At 42.4% G+C, this 18,241-nt stretch overlaps 2 protein-coding genes across 6 annotated transcripts in view; one reads left to right on the top strand and one right to left on the bottom strand.

Annotated features, from left to right (window-relative positions):
- Positions 1-9,288, top strand: part of LOC139375002 (transmembrane protein 62) — a 24,406-nt gene extending 15,118 nt beyond the window's left edge. For both annotated transcript variants that reach the window (XM_071116334.1, XM_071116333.1), the window contains exons 7-16: positions 393-534; positions 771-895; positions 1,254-1,376; positions 1,612-1,767; positions 3,678-3,837; positions 4,007-4,120; positions 4,326-4,410; positions 4,668-4,772; positions 5,005-5,123; positions 5,377-9,288. In XM_071116334.1, coding sequence (XP_070972435.1) covers positions 393-534; positions 771-895; positions 1,254-1,376; positions 1,612-1,767; positions 3,678-3,837; positions 4,007-4,120; positions 4,326-4,410; positions 4,668-4,772; positions 5,005-5,123; positions 5,377-5,697 — 1,450 coding nt within the window. In that variant the 3' untranslated portion in view covers positions 5,698-9,288. The remainder of the gene's footprint in view (positions 1-392; positions 535-770; positions 896-1,253; positions 1,377-1,611; positions 1,768-3,677; positions 3,838-4,006; positions 4,121-4,325; positions 4,411-4,667; positions 4,773-5,004; positions 5,124-5,376) is intronic.
- LOC139375003 (prostaglandin reductase 2) lies at positions 9,060-18,241 on the bottom strand. Of its 4 annotated transcripts, none has more exons than XM_071116338.1 (10): positions 18,137-18,241; positions 16,065-16,183; positions 15,604-15,795; positions 12,295-12,465; positions 11,854-12,090; positions 10,592-10,713; positions 10,291-10,378; positions 9,876-9,907; positions 9,355-9,394; positions 9,060-9,258 (listed from the first exon to the last, which is right to left on the bottom strand). In XM_071116338.1, the coding sequence occupies exons 1-9, from the start codon at positions 18,174-18,176 to the stop codon at positions 9,379-9,381; spliced, it is 1,017 nt and encodes a 338-aa protein (XP_070972439.1). In that variant the 5' UTR covers positions 18,177-18,241; the 3' UTR covers positions 9,060-9,258; positions 9,355-9,378. The 4 variants fall into 4 exon arrangements, with proteins under 4 accessions (XP_070972439.1, XP_070972440.1, XP_070972437.1 ...); XM_071116339.1 differs by having other exon boundaries at positions 11,854-12,063; XM_071116336.1 differs by lacking the exon at positions 9,876-9,907.

The following is an 18,241-nucleotide window of genomic DNA, read 5'->3' as shown; positions in this document are numbered from 1 at the left end:
TGATTCTAGCTATCTGAGCTAGATATAAAGCTATCTAAAGCCAGATATACAATTTACAAGCTGATTCAAATGATCAAAGCTTGATGATTAGTTGATTATTGGAATCAGCTGTGTAGTACTAGGGCAAAAACCAAAACGTGCACTGAGTTAGGGAGACCATGCTCCACAGTTTGTAGCTCATTCTCTTTTTGAAACACAGTCTCTCAAAATATGACATCTGTCTCGTGTCTGCATGGTAATTGTTGAGGTTTGTTCCCTGTCCGTTTTAAATGAATAGGTTCTCCGCTTCTCCATCATAAAACAAGGCAGAGGTGTTGAGAGCAACATGCACACCACACTGTATGCAGTCACGAACTCGGCCACACAATAATGATGCCTGTTTTTATTCCCAGGAAATACTCAGCCAATCAGAAAGTTGGCTCCTTTCACTATGTCCACAAGACTCCCTTCGGCAACTACTCCTTCATCTGTGCTGATGCAACCATCACCCCCGGACCCAAACGGCCGTACAACTTCTATGGCATTCTCAACCAGGTACAGTATGCCCCCAACCAGCTTAACACCAGCCTGGTCCCAGATCTGTTTGGCATTACAACAACCATATGAGTTGGCTATACAATACAACACAAACTGATCTGGGAGCAGGCTAGCGCAACAAAACTAAATACTTTCCCACCCTACTCTGTCATTAATTTAAACATAAGACTGAGACATTACAGTCTATTTGTGTAAAAAAAATTTTTAAAGTCCTGCAACACCATACATTACAGACTCAGATGGACCTGTTGGCATCCTTCAGGACTGAGAGCCACAGCAGCAACCAGACCATCTGGTTTGGCCACTACACCACTTCAACGGTCATCTCCCCCTTTCCAGGGCTGAGAGGCGTGATGAGGTAACAACATGTTTGTGGATTTCTATAAGCCTGTCTTTATGTTAGTCTGCCTCTCTAATTTAAACACCCTCTAAACAGGTTTTGGATAATTAAATAGTATACTGTTGTTATAACTGTTCTGACATAGGTCAGTTATAGTTATAACATAGTTAATAGCATAGTGGAAATGGTAAAATAAGGTTCCCGAAAGACCATTCAATTAATTTATTGCCAACGCTTTTCGGAACAAGCTCCTTTAAAGCACTTTTGCAACACAGTGTCCGAACGTTATACATACTCAATAGCACAGTTATTGAATCCAGTTAGTTGAGATTTTTGTACCATATACATCTGTGATGTAATTGTTACCTATGCGTAGCTCGGCTGTAGCGTACCTGTGTGGTCACCTACACACTCTGGGCGGCCTGATGCCTGTACTACACAGCAGACACCCCAAGGGCACCCTGGAACTCGAGCTAGGTGACTGGATGGACAATCGCAGGTAAGTCTAAAGATGCATCGTATTTTTTTACACGCTCACTCACTCACTCACTCAGGCTCAGACAAACACATACATCTGTATTTGTGGTCTGTTTAAATTGTGCTACAAATAAAGTTTACACACAACACCGATATATTCATTTTCTCTCTCTTTCTCGGTCATTCTGTCCCTCTTTCTCCCCCTCTTTCTTCCTTTCTCCCCCTCTTTCTTTCTTCCTTTCTCCCCCTCTCTTCAGGTACAGAGTGCTGGCGTTTGACCACGACCTGCTGAGTTTCATGGACCTAAAGTTTCAGCAGTGGCCTGCAGTACTCATCACCAACCCCAAGGAGGCGCAGTACCTCCATCCTGGAGTGGAGCCACTGGGGAGAATACAAAGCTCTACCCACATCAGGTGTCCCCTCTGTGTGTGTGTGTGTTTCTCAACCCTAAACCCCATGCCATGACCTCTAACCTACACCACCATACAGAATCACCATCACCCACTCTGCCTTTTTTACACACATATACCATCTATCTCTCTATTCCATAAAACGATCACCCTTTTCACACTACTCAGCCGAACTGAACTGGTTACACATCCACCACAGTTGCTGGAACTGTGCTGGACAGGGTAATATGCAAAGAAATATTGGAAGCAGTACAGTTCAGCACAATAGTGGGTCAGCACAATAGTGTGAAAAGGTTCTTTATCACCTACAGTTGAAGTCGGAAGTTTCGATACACTTAGGTTGGAGTCGTTTTTCAACCACTCCACAAATTTCTTGTTAACAACTATAGTTTTGGCAAGTCGGTTAGGACATCTACTTTGTGCATGACAAGTAATTTTTCCAACAATTGTTTACAGACAGATTATTTCACTTATAATTCACTGTATCACAATTCCAGTGGGTCAGAAGTTTATATACACTAAGTTGACTGTGCCTTTAAACAGCTTGGAAAATTCCAGAAAATTATGTTATGGCTTTAGAAGCTTCTGATAGGCTAATTGACATCATTTGAGTCGATTTGAGGTGTATCTGTGGATACATTTCAAGGCCGACCTTCAAACTCAGTCCCTCTTTGCTTGACATCATGGGAAAATTTAAAGAAATCAGGCAAGACCTCAGAAAACACATTGTAGACCTCCACAAGTCTGGTTCATCTTTGGGAGCAATTGCCAAACGCCTGAAGGTACCATGTTCTTCTGTACAAACAATAGTATGCAAGTATAAACACCATGGGACCACGCAGCCGTCATACCTCTCAGGAAGGAGTCCTATATCGACAACCTGAAAGGCCGCTCTGCAAGGAAGAAGCCACTGCTCCAAACCTCCATTAAAAAAAGCCAGACTACGGTTTGCAACTGCACATGGGGACAAAGATCGTACTTTTTGGAGAAATGTCCTCTGGTCTGATGAAACAAAAATAGAACTGTTTGGCCATAATGAACATCGTTATGTTTGGAGGGAAAAGGGGGAGGCTTGCAAGCTGAAGAACACCATCCCAACTGTGAAGCACAGGGTGGCAGCATCATGTTGTGGGGGTGCTTTGCTGTAGGAGGGACTGGTGCACTTCACAAAATAGATAGCATCTTAAGGAAGGAAAATTATGTGGATACATTGAAGCAACATCTCAAGACATCAGTCAGGAAGTTAAAGCTTGGTCGCAAATGGGTCTTCCAAATGGACAATGACCCCAAGCATACTTCCAAAGTTGTGGCAAAATGGCTTAAGGACAACAATGTCAAGTTATTGGAGTGGCCATCACAAAGCCCTGACCTCAATCCCATAGAAATTTTGTGGGCACACCTGAAAAAGCGTGTGTGAGGAAGGAGGCCTACAAACCTGACTCAGTTACACCAGCTCTGTCAGGAGGAATGGGCCAAAATTCACCCAACTTATTGTGGGAAGCTTGTGTAAGGCTACCTGAAAAGTTTGACAATTGAAAGGCAATGCTACCAAATACTAATTGAGTGTATGTAAACTTCTGGCCCACTGGGAATGTGATGAAAGAAATAAAAGCTGAAATAAATCACTCTACTATTATTCTGACATTTCACATTCTTAAAATAAAGTGGTGATCCTAACTGACCTAAGACAGGGAATTTTTACTAGGATTAAATGTCAGGAATTGTGAAAAACTTTCAAATGTAGTTTAAATGTATTTGGCAAAGGTGTATGTAAACCTCTGACTTCAACTGTATCTCCATACCACAAAGTTTGTCAACAATGTTTCATTTTGGCTCACCTGTCTCTGCAGATGTGTGTGATAATCTTCCCCTATCCTCCTGTATTCTAACCCTGGCCTCTCCGGTCCCCTCAGGATCCTGGCCTTCTCTGATGCCCCGGTCACAGCAGTTCACGTCAGCGTGGACGGGGTGGAGATGGGTGAAGGCCAGTCTGCTGGAGGTCCTCTGTATGTGGTGCCATGGGAACCCTCGCTCTACCTCGCTGGGCTGCACACTGTCACTGTCAAAGTGAAGGTTGCACAACACCCATTACCTCATATCTTCTATTATATAGACATGCTAAGAGGTTGTCAAATGTTTTAAAAAGTTGTTCAAAAGTTATCCAATGTTTTCTCAGATGTTTTTTTACTATTACTTCAGGTGATGTGGCCTCTCTTATTCTGTGTGCGTGTTTTTGTGTTAGGACGCGGTGGGGCGGTTGACTTTCCGAGAACAGCTCTTCACCCTGGAAGAGGACCTCTCCCCCAGCTTTGGTTTCTTCCAGTCCTTCATCCTGCTCACTGACCACTACATTCTGGTAAGAAGACAAAGAACAATACTTGATTTTCCTGTCAGACTTGAGATACGAACGGGCAACCTTCCAGTTGTTGACCTGCCTCTCTCCCTGTACGTTATTTGCTGACTCAACCTCTATAGAAAAAGTTCTTCTAACATTTAACCATCATGTCTTCACCAGCTGTGCTCTGTAGACCTACTGTATAAACGGTCCTGTCTGTCCACAGGCCCGGGTAGCCTTTGTCGCCGGGATGCTGCTGAATATTGGAGTGCTTGTGGCGTTCAGGTTCATGCCTCTGCCCTCTGTCAGAGGTGAGATCCGCCAGACACTCCTGTCACGTCAACCATGGTAGTATCAAGCTGGTTGTTACCTGTGTGAAAATTGCCATAGTTATTCTCAGCCATCCTATACAGTGAAAGAAAATCTAGGATTTTTGCATATATCATTCCACACATAACCTCATGTTGATAAATACATGTATTGTCTGTAATACGCAATTTGTTGTCTGTGACAACTCTTTTCGTCGATTTGTAGTTTTCAATCTTACCTGTTTTCCTGTGTCTCCCAGGGTCTTCAAGTCTGTCCTCTTGCGCCTGTCTGTCCCTGCGCTTGGTCAGTAAAGCAGACACTTTCTACTACTCTCTACTGCTCTTCAACCTCTGCACTGCCTTAGGTGACCATCCATTAAACTCTGTCTCTTCACTCTGTCTCAACTTGCTCCCTACCCCTTGCCTGTGTCCTTTCAACATTTATAGAGCTGTAAGGTGTGAGCCTGTAATCCTTTCTTTGATTAAACCTATCCAGACCCTTCATATCCTCAAACATCTTAGGGTTAGGGCCAAGGGGAAATATGCCAATTAGCACTGACTGTTGTGTCCGTCTACTCACCCTCTGTCTCTTTGCAGGTCCCTGGTTCATAGGAGAGTTGATTGATGGTCACAGTGGGGCTTGCTTTGCCTTCGGAGTGGTTATCGACGGACACTTCCTCGAGGGAAGTCTCACTTATGTTGTTGGGGTGGGACAGGTGAGGATGCTGGTAATTTAGTCAGGATCATTATGAGATGATATTGAGAGATACGGCGTTCATACATGCTCATGACAGGTCTTAGTGCAATGATAACTGCATTATAATACGTCATGCCTGGTGGCTTTTAGTAAAGTTCTACCAGATGTATAAAGAAGGGGGAGACTTTAAGGCAGTGGTCCTTTTTCCCTTAAAAAGGGTTACCTGTAGTTCAAACTCTTATCCCTGTGTCTTCCCTCCATTTCCCCAACAGCTGCTCTTCTTCAACATGCCTCTCACCTGTTACCTGTGCTGGAGCCTTCACCTGCGTAGTCGTGGTAACTCCTTCCGCTCACACTTCTTGCGTCCGGGCTATCGGTGGAAGACTCTGGGGGTGCATACGGCCATGTTGCTGCTGCTAGCCTGGCAGGGATACTCTTGTTACTTCCTGCTGGAGACATATGGACCGCTGGCCTTCTTCCTGTCCCCAGTCCGCACGTGGGCAGTCGGGATCGCCCTGCTATTGGTCTACCGCGCCTGGAAGGGCCCCGCCCCCTGTCTCCGTGACGACAGCAAGACAACCACAGCCTCTTGACAGTTGTACTTATTTTCTTGATTTTCTTTCCACTGGGGGAATTCTCTTAGTTATGGCAAACTACATTGGCTCTACTTTTCTATCCCATATTTCAAACTACTCTTTTGTGCAAAGTTGTTTCTCGCTCTCCCTTCAAAGCTACTTTCCCACATTTTTAAACCGTTTAATAGTTTCATATGCATGTTAGTGTATTGCATGTGTAGACCACACCCCTATACAGTCAGCGCAATGAAGGTGTTCGTACAGTGAAGACACTAGTTCAGTATATATTGTGGATAGAATTGATTGTTCAGCCAATGACTGCTGTTTGTCAAAGCTGATTGAAGAGTCTCTCACCGCTGTATTCTGCTGTGGTAAACGTATGTATTACTTGCCCACTTGACTTGATTTGTAGCGGTTATTCAATTCAAAGTGTTGCCTCGGCCAACTGCCACATCACCACTGCCAGAGGATACATAATCAGTCCTGCTCTGGCAGGTTTTGTATTTGGTTATTGGAAACTAGTTATATTTTTACATAGGTATAGCAGACCAATCACCCACCGGAGGTAGTTTTAATTTTTATTTTGAGCTCTGAGAATCTGGCTTAAGATAACAGCTGTTACTCAGGAATGGGAGGACTTGAACCAAAAAGACTGACCCATTTATATATTCAATATTAGCTCAGTGGTGAATCTATCCACTTAAAGCATGTTAAACAATCAATGCTTGTGATGAATGTTAAATAATAGCAAGGGTGCAATGATCTGAGATTGTTATTTATTTTGTATTATTTCCTTGGTTATTCTCTATTGAGAAGTTGATTTGGGCAGCTGTGTGTTATGTATAGAACGCAGATATTTTGGGGAGTTTCAGACCAGCACTGGGCGCTCGACTACTGTTTATTTACAGTGCCTTGCGAAAGTATTCGGCCCCCTTGAACTTTGCGACCTTTTGCCACATTTCAGGCTTCAAACATAAAGATATAAAACTGTATTTTTTTGTGAAGAATCAACAACAAGTGGGACACAATCATGAAGTGGAACGACATTTATTGGATATTTCAAACTTTTTTAACAAATCAAAAACTGAAAAATTGGGCGTGCAAAATTATTCAGACCCTTTACTTTCAGTGCAGCAAACTCTCTCCAGAAGTTCAGTGAGGATCTCTGAATGATCCAATGTTGACCTAAATGACTAATGATGATAAATACAATCCACCTCTGTGTAATCAAGTCTCCGTATAAATGCACCTGCACTGTGATAGTCTCAGAGGTCCGTTAAAAGCGCAGAGAGCATCATGAAGAACAAGGAACACACCAGGCAGGTCCGAGATACTGTTGTGAAGAAGTTTAAAGCCGGATTTGGATACAAAAAGATTTCCCAAGCTTTAAACATCCCAAGGAGCACTGTGCAAGCGATAATATTGAAATGGAAGAGTATCAGACCACTGCAAATCTACCAAGACCTGGCCGTCCCTCTAAACTTTCAGCTCATACAAGGAGAAGACTGATCAGAGATGCAGCCAAGAGGCCCATGATCACTCTGGATGAACTGCAGAGATCTACAGCTGAGGTGGGAGACTCTGTCCATAGGACAACAATCCGTCGTATATTGCACAAATCTGGCCTTTATGGAAGAGTGGCAAGAAGAAAGCCATTTCTTAAAGATATCCATAAAGTGTCGTTTAAAGTTTGCCACAAGCCACCTGGGAGACACACCAAACATGTGGAAGAAGGTGCTCTGGTCAGATGAAACCAAAATGGAACTTTTTTGGCAACAATGCAAAACGTTATGTTTGGCGTAAAAGCAACACAGCTGAACACACCATCCCCACTGTCAAACATGGTGGTGGCAGCATCATGGTTTGGGCCTGCTTTTCTTCAGCAGGGACAGGGAAGATGGTTAAAATTGATGGGAAGATGGATGGAGCCAAATACAGGACCATTCTGGAAGAAAACCTGATGGAGTCTGCAAAAGACCTGAGACTGGGACGGAGATTTGTCTTCCAACAAGACAATGATCCAAAACATAAAGCAAAATCCACAATGGAATGGTTCAAAAATAAACATATCCAGGTGTTAGAATGGCCAAGTTAAAGTTCAGACCTGAATCCAATCGAGAATCTGTGGAAAGAACTGAAAACTGTTCAAATGCTCTCCATCCAACCTCACTGAGCTCGAGCTGTTTTGCAAGGAGGAATGGGAAAAAATGTCAGTCTCTTGATGTGCAAAACTGATAGACATACCCCAAGCGACTTACAGCTGTAATCGCAGCAAAAGGTGGCGCTACAAAGTATTAACTTAAGGGGGGCTGAATAATTTTGCACGCCCAATTTTTCAGTTTTTGATTTAAAAAAAGTTTGAAATATCCAATAAATGTCGTTCCACTTCATGATTGTGTCCCACTTGTTGATTCTTCACAAAAAAATACAGTTTTATATCTTTATGTTTGAAGCCTGAAATGTGGCAAAAGGTCGCAAAGTTCAAGGGGGCCGAATACTTTCGCAAGGCACTGTAGGTGCAGGAGCGTCAATATTTTTGAGCTAATATTCATTAAGAGGAACATGGAGCTCAAGCAGTAGAAATGTTGAGGTCAAGCACTACTCTGGACTCAGGTTGGGGTTCAAGTTCTACATTGAATTAAGAAAATTGGAATTTAAGTTATGAATAATGACTAAACTTTACTGATAGCGCCGCCCACAAGCAATGTGACATGGCGTCCACACCCAAGGGTTGAACAGTCTCTTTACCACTGTCCACATCCCATTGTCCTCTTTTCCCCTGGGATGGGATCTTCAGTCAAGGAGTTGTGGTTCTCCTTTATAGAATGTATCAAAGTTCGTATTGGTCCCATGTATCAGGGTTCATTAGAGCATCGCACAAGTTGCCCAATGCTGATTATGAAGTGGAGATTAGAGGTTTCATGACGATTGTCCAGAGCTGTACTTTTTAATTCATGGTCAGCTTTAAACACCAGAATGTGAAGGGTTGGCTGACTCAGTTTCACCAGCAGTTGCCCCAAGCTAGGTAAGTAGCCTGGGTGCCAGTCTGATTTTGCCAACTCCTCGTCAGGCCAAACATAACAATTCCATAAGGACTTTGCATGAGAGCAGAATTAAACTGGCATCTGGGCAGAGCATAACCACTACTTTGATGTAATGTTACGCTCATAAAATAGATTGTGGCAAGTGTAAAATCAGATACCCATTTTCAAATTGATTTTATTATTGGTTTATAGTGCTGTGAAATAAATTGTTTAGTCAAATAGAATGAGATCTAAGACTTCATTGAATTCTTTGCAATTTAGCATGTTGATAATTAGACTGTCACAGATCGGTTAAGTACATTAAAGGTTATAAGAAAAGAGACATTCAGTACAGTGTTGTAACTACAAATAATTTTATTCAGTCCATCCAGTTATTGTCAGTATAGAAATCAAAGGCAGGTAGTAGTGTAAAAAAAAAAAAAAAAGCTTGTGATTCCAGTAGCTTCTGATGGTGCCACCAGGGATTTTAATCAATCTGATATTTTAATGATCTGTTTACCAATGTTTCCTCCTTTCATCATGGAGCAAAAGGCCACTGCAAAATAAAGTAAAGCTCAATTCTCAGGTTTGTGGTAAATTGATTTTAAGATGGTCATTTAAGTGCAACTACACCATTACCAGCGACACTTACCTCCCATATTCTCAATGCCATTTACTACCGTCTCCAACACCTGAAGGGAGAATGGAGGGACAAAAATCATATAGTGCAAAAAAAGACACTCAGATATGGGGGTCAAGCTGAGGGGGAAGGTTGAGTAACTACTTCTGGCAACATGGCGCCACTGTTCACCATGTGCTCAAAAAACTAATATTTTACCAGTTGTCTGTGCAGTTGGTCCTTGTGGGTCATAATTTGAGAAAAAATATCCACAGGAAAGAATAATTTACCCAACTTAAGAGCGCCTGTAGGTATATGGTTCTGTCGGCTTGCATCTCGATGCCGTCACATGTAAAGCACACTATGTAAATAGCTGAATGTAACCGAACATTGCTGACCGAAGCACATTTCCTGTCAATCAGCCGGAAGCGCTTGAGTCGTATTGCGCCTCACCTGGGGTGTATTCATTAATCGGATTCCGTTGCAAAATGTTTAATCTGTTGTGAAAGTACAAAAACGACAAGCGTTCTGAAAGTCGTTTTAATAACACTTACCTTTGGATAATTTGTCTCAAATTTCCACCCACCTAAGGGCGAAATCAGCAGGTTCAAATGAAGTTTATGCAACATTCTGATTTGTAAAGAGGGCGGACTGAGACTTCCACACTCAGATTTGAAAGCTATCAAGGCTTCAATCAAAAAGAAAAATCTGACTTGTCAACTATTCTGATCAGGTGACTCAGTTGATCAGTCAATCAGAAAAAGCTGAAAATATCAGATAGTGGCCACGGACTTTGGTATTTGATCAGTTTGGTGTTGAAAGCCCTCCCCCCTAAGTAACGACCTTAAATGTAGCACCATGTTGGTAGAAATGTCAAGAACCCTCGTGAGAGAGGTCTACTAAGTTTTAAACTTCAGAACTTCCAAGTATACAAAACATCAAGATGGCCTCAGACAGACTTTGCCTTGCCTTGATCTGCCCCTCTCTGACCCACTGACTGAGCTGGATTATGCCGGCTTCGTGTTTCTCCATGTAGTTCAGCACCGTGAACCGCTCCCTGGTGGGATAGAGTAGAGCTTTCTAAACACAGATGCAGACTGGGCCACCTAGCAGCTCAGGCATCTCAAATGTGTTAGAACCGTTTACAGATTAATCAAATATTTAGTAATACACTTCACAAATGACTATATTAAGTATACCATAATCATGTAAAGTACTACTGCAACGCCAAATGGTCCTTCAGTTACCTGAGAGACAGACCATAGAGTACCTGGTTATGTTTTTACTTTGCAGTGCCTCCCGAGTCTCATCACAGAGTGGTGGTGGGTAGGGCACGTCCTTGTTGTACTGGGAGATCTGTCCACAAAGGATAACGTGACCATCATTGTTCATCTGGAGATGAACGAAGGGAAGAGGAATGCGTGTCAGTCACTATCAGGGTGGCCAGAGCGAAACTGCTCCATACTGCAGCGCCCCCCCCCCAACCCTCTCCTCGAGTCCCCCCCAACATTTCATTTATTTTAACAGTAAACACCTGATTAAATTAGTCAAAGGCTTGATGATTAGTTGACTAATTGAATCAGGTGAGGGTTGGGAATTAAGGTCTTTAAGGTAATTCTTGCAGGAACATGGTGTGAGCCATTGTCTTTACACTGTACCACTTAGATGGTGTGTGTCCCACACTACCGTCAGAAGTAGTGGGGGAGCCATCTCTTGAAGATTTCAAGCTAGCCGTCTCCTTACACGAGTCTCTCCTGGACCTAGTTTGTCATCAAAGTAGTGTAAAAAAGCCCTTAAGCCTTGTTTACATTGGCAGTTTGAAGTGACTGAAATTCTTTTTTTTTTTGCATATCCTACTGAAATGCGCTCTTTCCTGCAGTCTGAACAGACAAAAAAAGGACACATTGGATAGGAGATTTCACTTTTGGTGATTTGAAGTCAAACGAAAGATTCCTGGCCATGTGAATTGTCAAGTCTGATTTGCCCTGTGTTTGACTGTTTTTTGGCATCTTGTTGCTTGCTAGATACTCTGTTGAGAAGAACGTGGTAGCCAACTAGCATATTGTTTACAAGCAAATGAGTGAATGTCCTAGAAAGCGAGACAGCTAACATTGCCTAGCTAGTTGAGTGCTGTGGCTAGCCCAAAAGGACTAGGATAATCTTATCTTTTGAGGCTTAAAAAAATAAAATAAAGTGTTCTTACACTATGATTTAGAAACTGCAACGCAACTGGAAAAACGTCCACGGCAGGCACTGTCGTCACAATCTTGCTACATAACTTCCGAGTGATGGGAAGCAGGAGAACCAATCATCCTACACTACTGCACACACCCCTTGTTATTCTGACAACTAGTGTAGCCACTTCAAATGATTGCTGTCTGAGGACACAAATTGAGTACTATATAGGTAGAGACCATTGAACAGAACAAGCTAGGTCAATAATGCAATTCCGACAAATGCAGATAGAACCACAGTCCCAATCTCAATATCCTGTCTGCGTCAAGACACCTAAAGACAGTAAAGCCTGCTTACCTGTGCTATTACAGCATCGCTTATGGGCCCTCCCACATTGTCAAAGTAGACATCCACTCCATTAGGACAACTTTCTCTCAGTGCTGTGGCTACATCCCCCTGACGGTAGTTGACTGCTGCAGAGAACCCCAGATCCTCCACAAGGACTCTGCACTTCTCATCAGACCCACAGATCCCCACCACCCTGGTACAGCCATCCACACGACCAATCTGGAGAGCAGGAGGAACACAGAAACCCTGCTAGTCTTAAATTCATCTCTTGCGTCCCATCACCTCACCCTTGTAAAACGCATTGATGGAAAATGTCAGAGGGACCTTGGAACGCAAGTGTTTTGGGGGCAAGTATAGAGAATGTGAGGATAGACAAATGACAACCACTATTCACAAAGAGACCATACCATGTTTAACGAGATCAGGTTACTGTAACATGCTTGTGTTTACCTGCCCAGCTACGGACCCACAAGCCCCTGCAGCTCCACTGACCACCATGGTCTGATTGGCTCCGTCGGTCACATGACCCTTCTCTCTAACACCCAATAGTGCGGTGAGACCAGGCATGCCAACTGCACCCAGGAAGTAGGATATGTGTCCATCAACCAGCTGTGGCTCAACCTGTAGAAAACTTAGATAATTTTAGAAAAACAAAACAGTCCAAGAACATAGCTATACTGTCCAGGCTCCTTCCTATATAGGCACGATTTCAGAAACTATGGTGGATCTGCTCATCTCAGTAGTATGAAAAGGGCACTAGACCGATATACTGAAGCAAAAACCCCGTCTTAAGTCAGTTAGGAGCACCACTTCCTTTTAATGTCAGAATAGAGATTATTTAATTCAGCTTTTAATTCTTTCATCACATTGCCAGTGGGTCAGAAGTTTACATACTGAGTACTTGGTAGCATTGCCATTAAATTGTTTAACTTGTTAGGGCGGAAACCCTCGACAACATCCGCTGAAAAGGCAGAGCGCGAAATTCAGAAACATTTAACTGTCATACATTCACAAGTGCAATACACCAAATTAAAAGCTTCACTTCTTGTTAATCTACCATCGTGTCAGATTTCAAAAAGGCTTTACAGCGAAAATACACCATATGATTATGTTAGGTCAGAGCCTAGTCACAAAAAACAGCCATTTTCCAGCCAAAGAGAGGAGTCACAAAAAGCAAAGAAATAAAAATTCATCACTAACCTTTGATGATCAGATGGGGACTTAGGACTTCAATAAAGTTCATATTTATATCCAAAAACCTCAGTTTACATTGGCACTTTACAGTCAGTAATGTTGTGCCTCAAACAGCCAAGAGCCACATGAATTTACAGAAACACTCAATAAACTTTGATAAAAGAGAACTATTATGTACAGAATTATAGATATACTTAATGCAACCGCTGTCAGATTTCAAAAAAGCTTTACGGAAAAAAAAACCATGCAATAATCTGAGTACGGCGCTCAGACACAAACAAGCCATGCAGATACCTGCCATGTTGTGGAGTCAGTAAAAGTCAGAAAAAGCATTATGATCAAAGGTAAGTGAATATTTCAGAATGCACTCCCAGGAATCCCAGTGCCACAATAAATGTTTGATTTGTTTGATAATGTCCATCATTTATGTCCAAATACCTCCTTTTGTTAGCGTGTTTAGTAAACAAATCCAAACTCACAATGCGCGGGCAAGTCCAGGCGAAAGTTCAAAAAGTTACTTCGTAGAAACATGTCAAACGATGTATAGAATCAAGCCTTAGGATGTTAACATCAATCTTCAATAATGTTCCAACCGGAGAATTCCTTTCTCTTTAGAAATGCAAATAGAACGCAGGTCGCTCATGGGTGCGCGTGTGATAAGCTCTCATTCGCCCCCACTTCAGTAGTAGCCTCAAACAAGGTTCTAAAGACTGACAGCTAGTGGAAGCCTTAGGCAGTGCAATATGACCCCATAGACACTATATTTGATAGGCAATGAGTTGAAAAACTACAAACCTCAGATTTCCCACTTCCTGGTGGGATTTCAGGTTCTCACCTGCCATACGAGTTATGTTATACACAGACATCATTCAAACAGTTTTAGAACCTTCAGAGTGTTCTATCCAATACTACAAATAACATGTCCTGCTACGTTTACTCTGGGCACGCTTTTCATCCGAACGTGAAAATGCTGCCCCCTATCCCAAACGTGTCGGGTAGCCTTCCACAAGCTTCCCACAATAAGTTGGGTGAATTTTGGCCCACTCCTCCTGACAAAGCTGGTGTAACAGAGTCAGGTTTGTAGGCCTCCTTGCACGCACACGCGTTAACAGTTCTTCCCACAAATTTATGGAATTAGGTCAGGGCTTTGTGATGGCCACTCCAATACCTTGACATTGTTGTCCTTAAGCCATTTTGCCACCACTTTGGAAGTATGCTTGGGGTCATTGTCCATTTGGAAGACCCATTTGCGACCAAGCTTTAACTTCCTGACTGATGTCTTGAGATGTTGCTTCAATATATCCACATCATTTTCCATCCTCATAACTCCATCTATTTTGTGAAGTGCACCAGTCCCTCCTGCAGCAAAGCACCCCCACAACATGATGCTGCCACCACCGTGCTTCACGGTTGGGATGGTGTTCTTCGGCTTGCAAGCATCCCCTTTTACCTCCAAGCATAATGGTCATTATGGCCAAACAGTTCTATTTGTTTCATCAGACCAGAGGACATTTCTCCAAAAAGTTCAATCTTAGTCCCCATGTGGCTTCTTCCTTGCTGAGCGGCCTCTCGGGTTATGTCGATATAGGACTTGTTTAACTGTGGATAGATATTTGTACCCGTTTCCTCCAGCATCATCACAAGGTCCTTTGCTGTTGTTCTGGGATTGATTTGCACTTTACGCACCAAAGTACGTTAATCTCTAGGAGACAGAAAGCATCTCCTTCCTGAGCAGTATGACAGCTGCGTGGTACCATGGGGTTTACTTGCGTACTATTGTTTGTACAGATGAACGTGGTACCTTCAGGCATTTGGAAAATGCGCCCACGGACGAACCAGACTTGTGGAGGGCTACCATTGGTTTTCGAAGGTCTTGGCTGATTTATTTTGATTCTCCCATTATGTCAAGCACAGAGGCACTGAGTTTGAAGGTAGGCCTTGAAATACAGCCACACCTCCAATTGACTCAAATGATGTCAACTAGCCTATAAGAAGCTTCTAAAGCCATGACATTTTCTGGAATTTTCCAAGCTGTTTGAAGGCAGTCAACTTAGTGCATATAAACTTCTGACTCACTGGAATTGTGACAGTGAATTAATTATAAGTGAAATAATCTGTCTGTAAACAATTGTTGGAAAAATGTGTCATGCACAAAGTAGATATCCTAACTGACTTGCCAAAACTATAGTTTATTAACAAGAAATTTGTGGAGGAGTTGAAAAACAAGTTAATGACTCCAACCTAAGTGTATGTAAACTTCCGACGTCAACTGTATAGGGCCAATATACCACAGCTAAGGGCTATTCTTAAGACATCTCGGCACTCCGTTTTGTCTTAAGAATAGCCCTTAGCTGTGGTATATTGGCCCTATACACCACAAACTCCTGAGGTGCCTTATTGCCATTATAATCTGGTTAGAGCAGTAACAAAAACCACACAAAAAAAAAATCATACCTGTGATATATGGTGGTATACCACGGCTGTCAGCAAGTCAGCATTCAGGGCTCGAACTACCCAGTTTATAATGTAGGATAGATAAACTGGTGGATGATAAACTAAACCTACCTTCTGTAAGAGCTTTTCATCCATCAAACATTGTGTCTGCCAGTGCCAGTTGAACGAGGTGACCATGTCATCCACAGAGAGGCCATCGCAGCGGCTTAACTCAACCACCCCGACGCCTCCACCGTCCACACACTCAGACAGCCCCCATGGAGCCAGGTACTCAGCGCCTGTGTCTTCGTTCATGCGACATCGCTACAAGACGAATATGGAATGTCATTATGAACAGTGTATTTGTTTAGGGTACCTTACCATAACTTAACTGGGCACTTGTGAAAGTAAAATGGCTGTTTGTATGCCTATAATTGCATTTCATGCAGGTGTTAACCATATCTTTATATAGCCTATATAAAATAGGAAACTTATCGTAGGTTACTAATGGTCCCATTTTGTTTATTTCATGCACATTTGATAGTCAGCAAAGTGCAGACAAATTTCAGCTTTTCTTTCTAGCCATGCATCACCATGTAAGGGTCAACAGACAGGAAGAGGGTCCGGACAAGGACTTGTCCTTCTTTCAGAAAAGGTCCTACAATCGCCTCTTCCACACGGAAATGACCAGGGACTGGCTCTCCATCAGTCCCTGTAAAACACAAACATAGAAGAGCCATTCTGAGGGTTCTGCTCCGGACGGAGCAATTGGAAAATAATTTAGGTTGCAACCCCTGGTCATAACTGACTTGAAGTTAGGATCATTTATGCAGCAGGTTATGATAATTAGGTTAAGGTTCACTCTGGAAAGAGTCACGAACGCGATGATGTTCTCAGTTTCTCTACGACCCCCACAAGTGTCACAGGACTCATCTGAAGGTAACCATACAAAACAAAAGGAAGTATGGAGGTAGTTTTATGCAAAAAAAAAAAAGGGGTTAAATGTTAAAAACAAATATTTCCTGACCTCTTATTGGGGTGGCAGGTGGTTAGAGCATTGGGCCAGCAACCAAAAGATTGCAACTAAGGGATTTGATCCAGCAAAGTAAAAATCTGTCCTAACCCTGAACAAAGCCGTTAACCCACTGTTCCCCAGTAGGCCGAAATTGTATATAAGAATGTTCTTAACCTACTTGCCTAGTTTATACCTAAAGGGTATACCTAAAGGGTATAAAGTCCCACACAATTTTTCCTTAGACAAAAAAATAAGTCGTCTTTTTACCTTATATGAATGTATTTATGGGCTATAGTAGTAAAGCCCCTACACCATTAAACTGAGGTTGTCACATGCGCTGAATACAAGTGTAGATTTTAACATGCTTTAAGAAAAAAAAATCCCAACAATGCAGTTGATATTGTAATGAAACAGCAGGGAGCTGGTCTCGAACCCTCGACCCCGAGGTCCGGCGCGCTGTCGACTGTGCGCAGGGTCTATAAACCCAGGGTCGAGAGATATATATATATATATATATATATATATATATATATATATATATAGTGTAACTAGGCAAGTCGGTTAAAAACAAAGAACAAATTCTAAATTACAACTGATTTGTTCAGGGGCAGAGTTTTACATTCGATCCAGCAATCTTTCGGTTACTGGCCCAACGCTTTAACCACTAGGCTAGAGCACAATTAGTCAGGAGGCGTGTAAAACCGCAGCCATTCCCTCGAACGACATCAAATAATCTTTGATAGTGTTTACCGTGCTCACGTCGCATTGGAATTTCGCGCTTACGTAGCCAAAAGGCATGCAGATGACTATAATGACATTGTTCTGTCTGAAATCGCAATGAGCAAGAACAATTAGCAAGATATTTGACCGGGTTTATAAATGTGAAGCATCCGGTTGGTGTTTCCTCTCACTACCACATATGGTGATGAGGAACCCCAGTGGCCGACAGTAGAAGGAATTTGGTCAACATTCTGCATATTCTCTCATTGATTAAACATTTGATCTCCAAAGTGCTGTTTCCAAAGCTATCATTCTAAAAAATTGCGTTCAGGAACGCAAGGGAGAATTGCGATATTGCACACAGGAATTTGAGTAGGTGTTCCATAACGGAAATATGTCTCCGCCCACCTTCTTGCTTTTTCTGCCCACTATAATTAATTTGACGACTCAATAGCGCCATCTGCTTGCGTTTGGACGAGCACCTATGCTAATTACAGCTATTAATATGTATGTAAATATTGCAGTGTTTTTATCTTTACAGCTAATAAAATGGACAAGGGACCCAACCAAAGATGTCCGTTTGGAAACCGTTTTTTTTTGTACGCGTTTATTTGCAATCCAAGAGTTGCAGTCAGGAACTTTTGACGAAGTTATGCTGCATTCACGTACTAGTTGGAACTAGGACAATTTCGACATACTAACCTGCTTGAAAGCGGCACGTGTATAACTACAACCAGATAGCAAGTTGTACATTTGAGTTTAGTTCCGACTTGGGTGTGAATGCCGTAACGCCATTAATGCGATGCTAATCATTGACCAGTCGTTTCAAAAAAGTTAACAACTATTTCCATTCATACACGCGCTAAGGTACAATTGACCGCTATATGAGAATTATAAAATGTATCACACAGCTGAGAAGTCTACACATACCAGGTCGGGAGTTAAGCACCACTCTCTGCACAAGCAACATATTCTCTCGTCAAAATGGCAGAAGTGAACGTTGTTTTTATTGAAGTCTTTCTTCTTCGATTAGGT

The sequence above is a fragment of the Oncorhynchus clarkii genome, chromosome 19, assembly GCF_045791955.1.
Source record: "Oncorhynchus clarkii lewisi isolate Uvic-CL-2024 chromosome 19, UVic_Ocla_1.0, whole genome shotgun sequence".
NCBI lineage: Eukaryota > Metazoa > Chordata > Actinopteri > Salmoniformes > Salmonidae > Oncorhynchus > Oncorhynchus clarkii.
The sequence above is the reverse complement of the archived record's forward strand: the minus strand, read 5'-3'. Positions and strand labels throughout refer to the sequence as shown.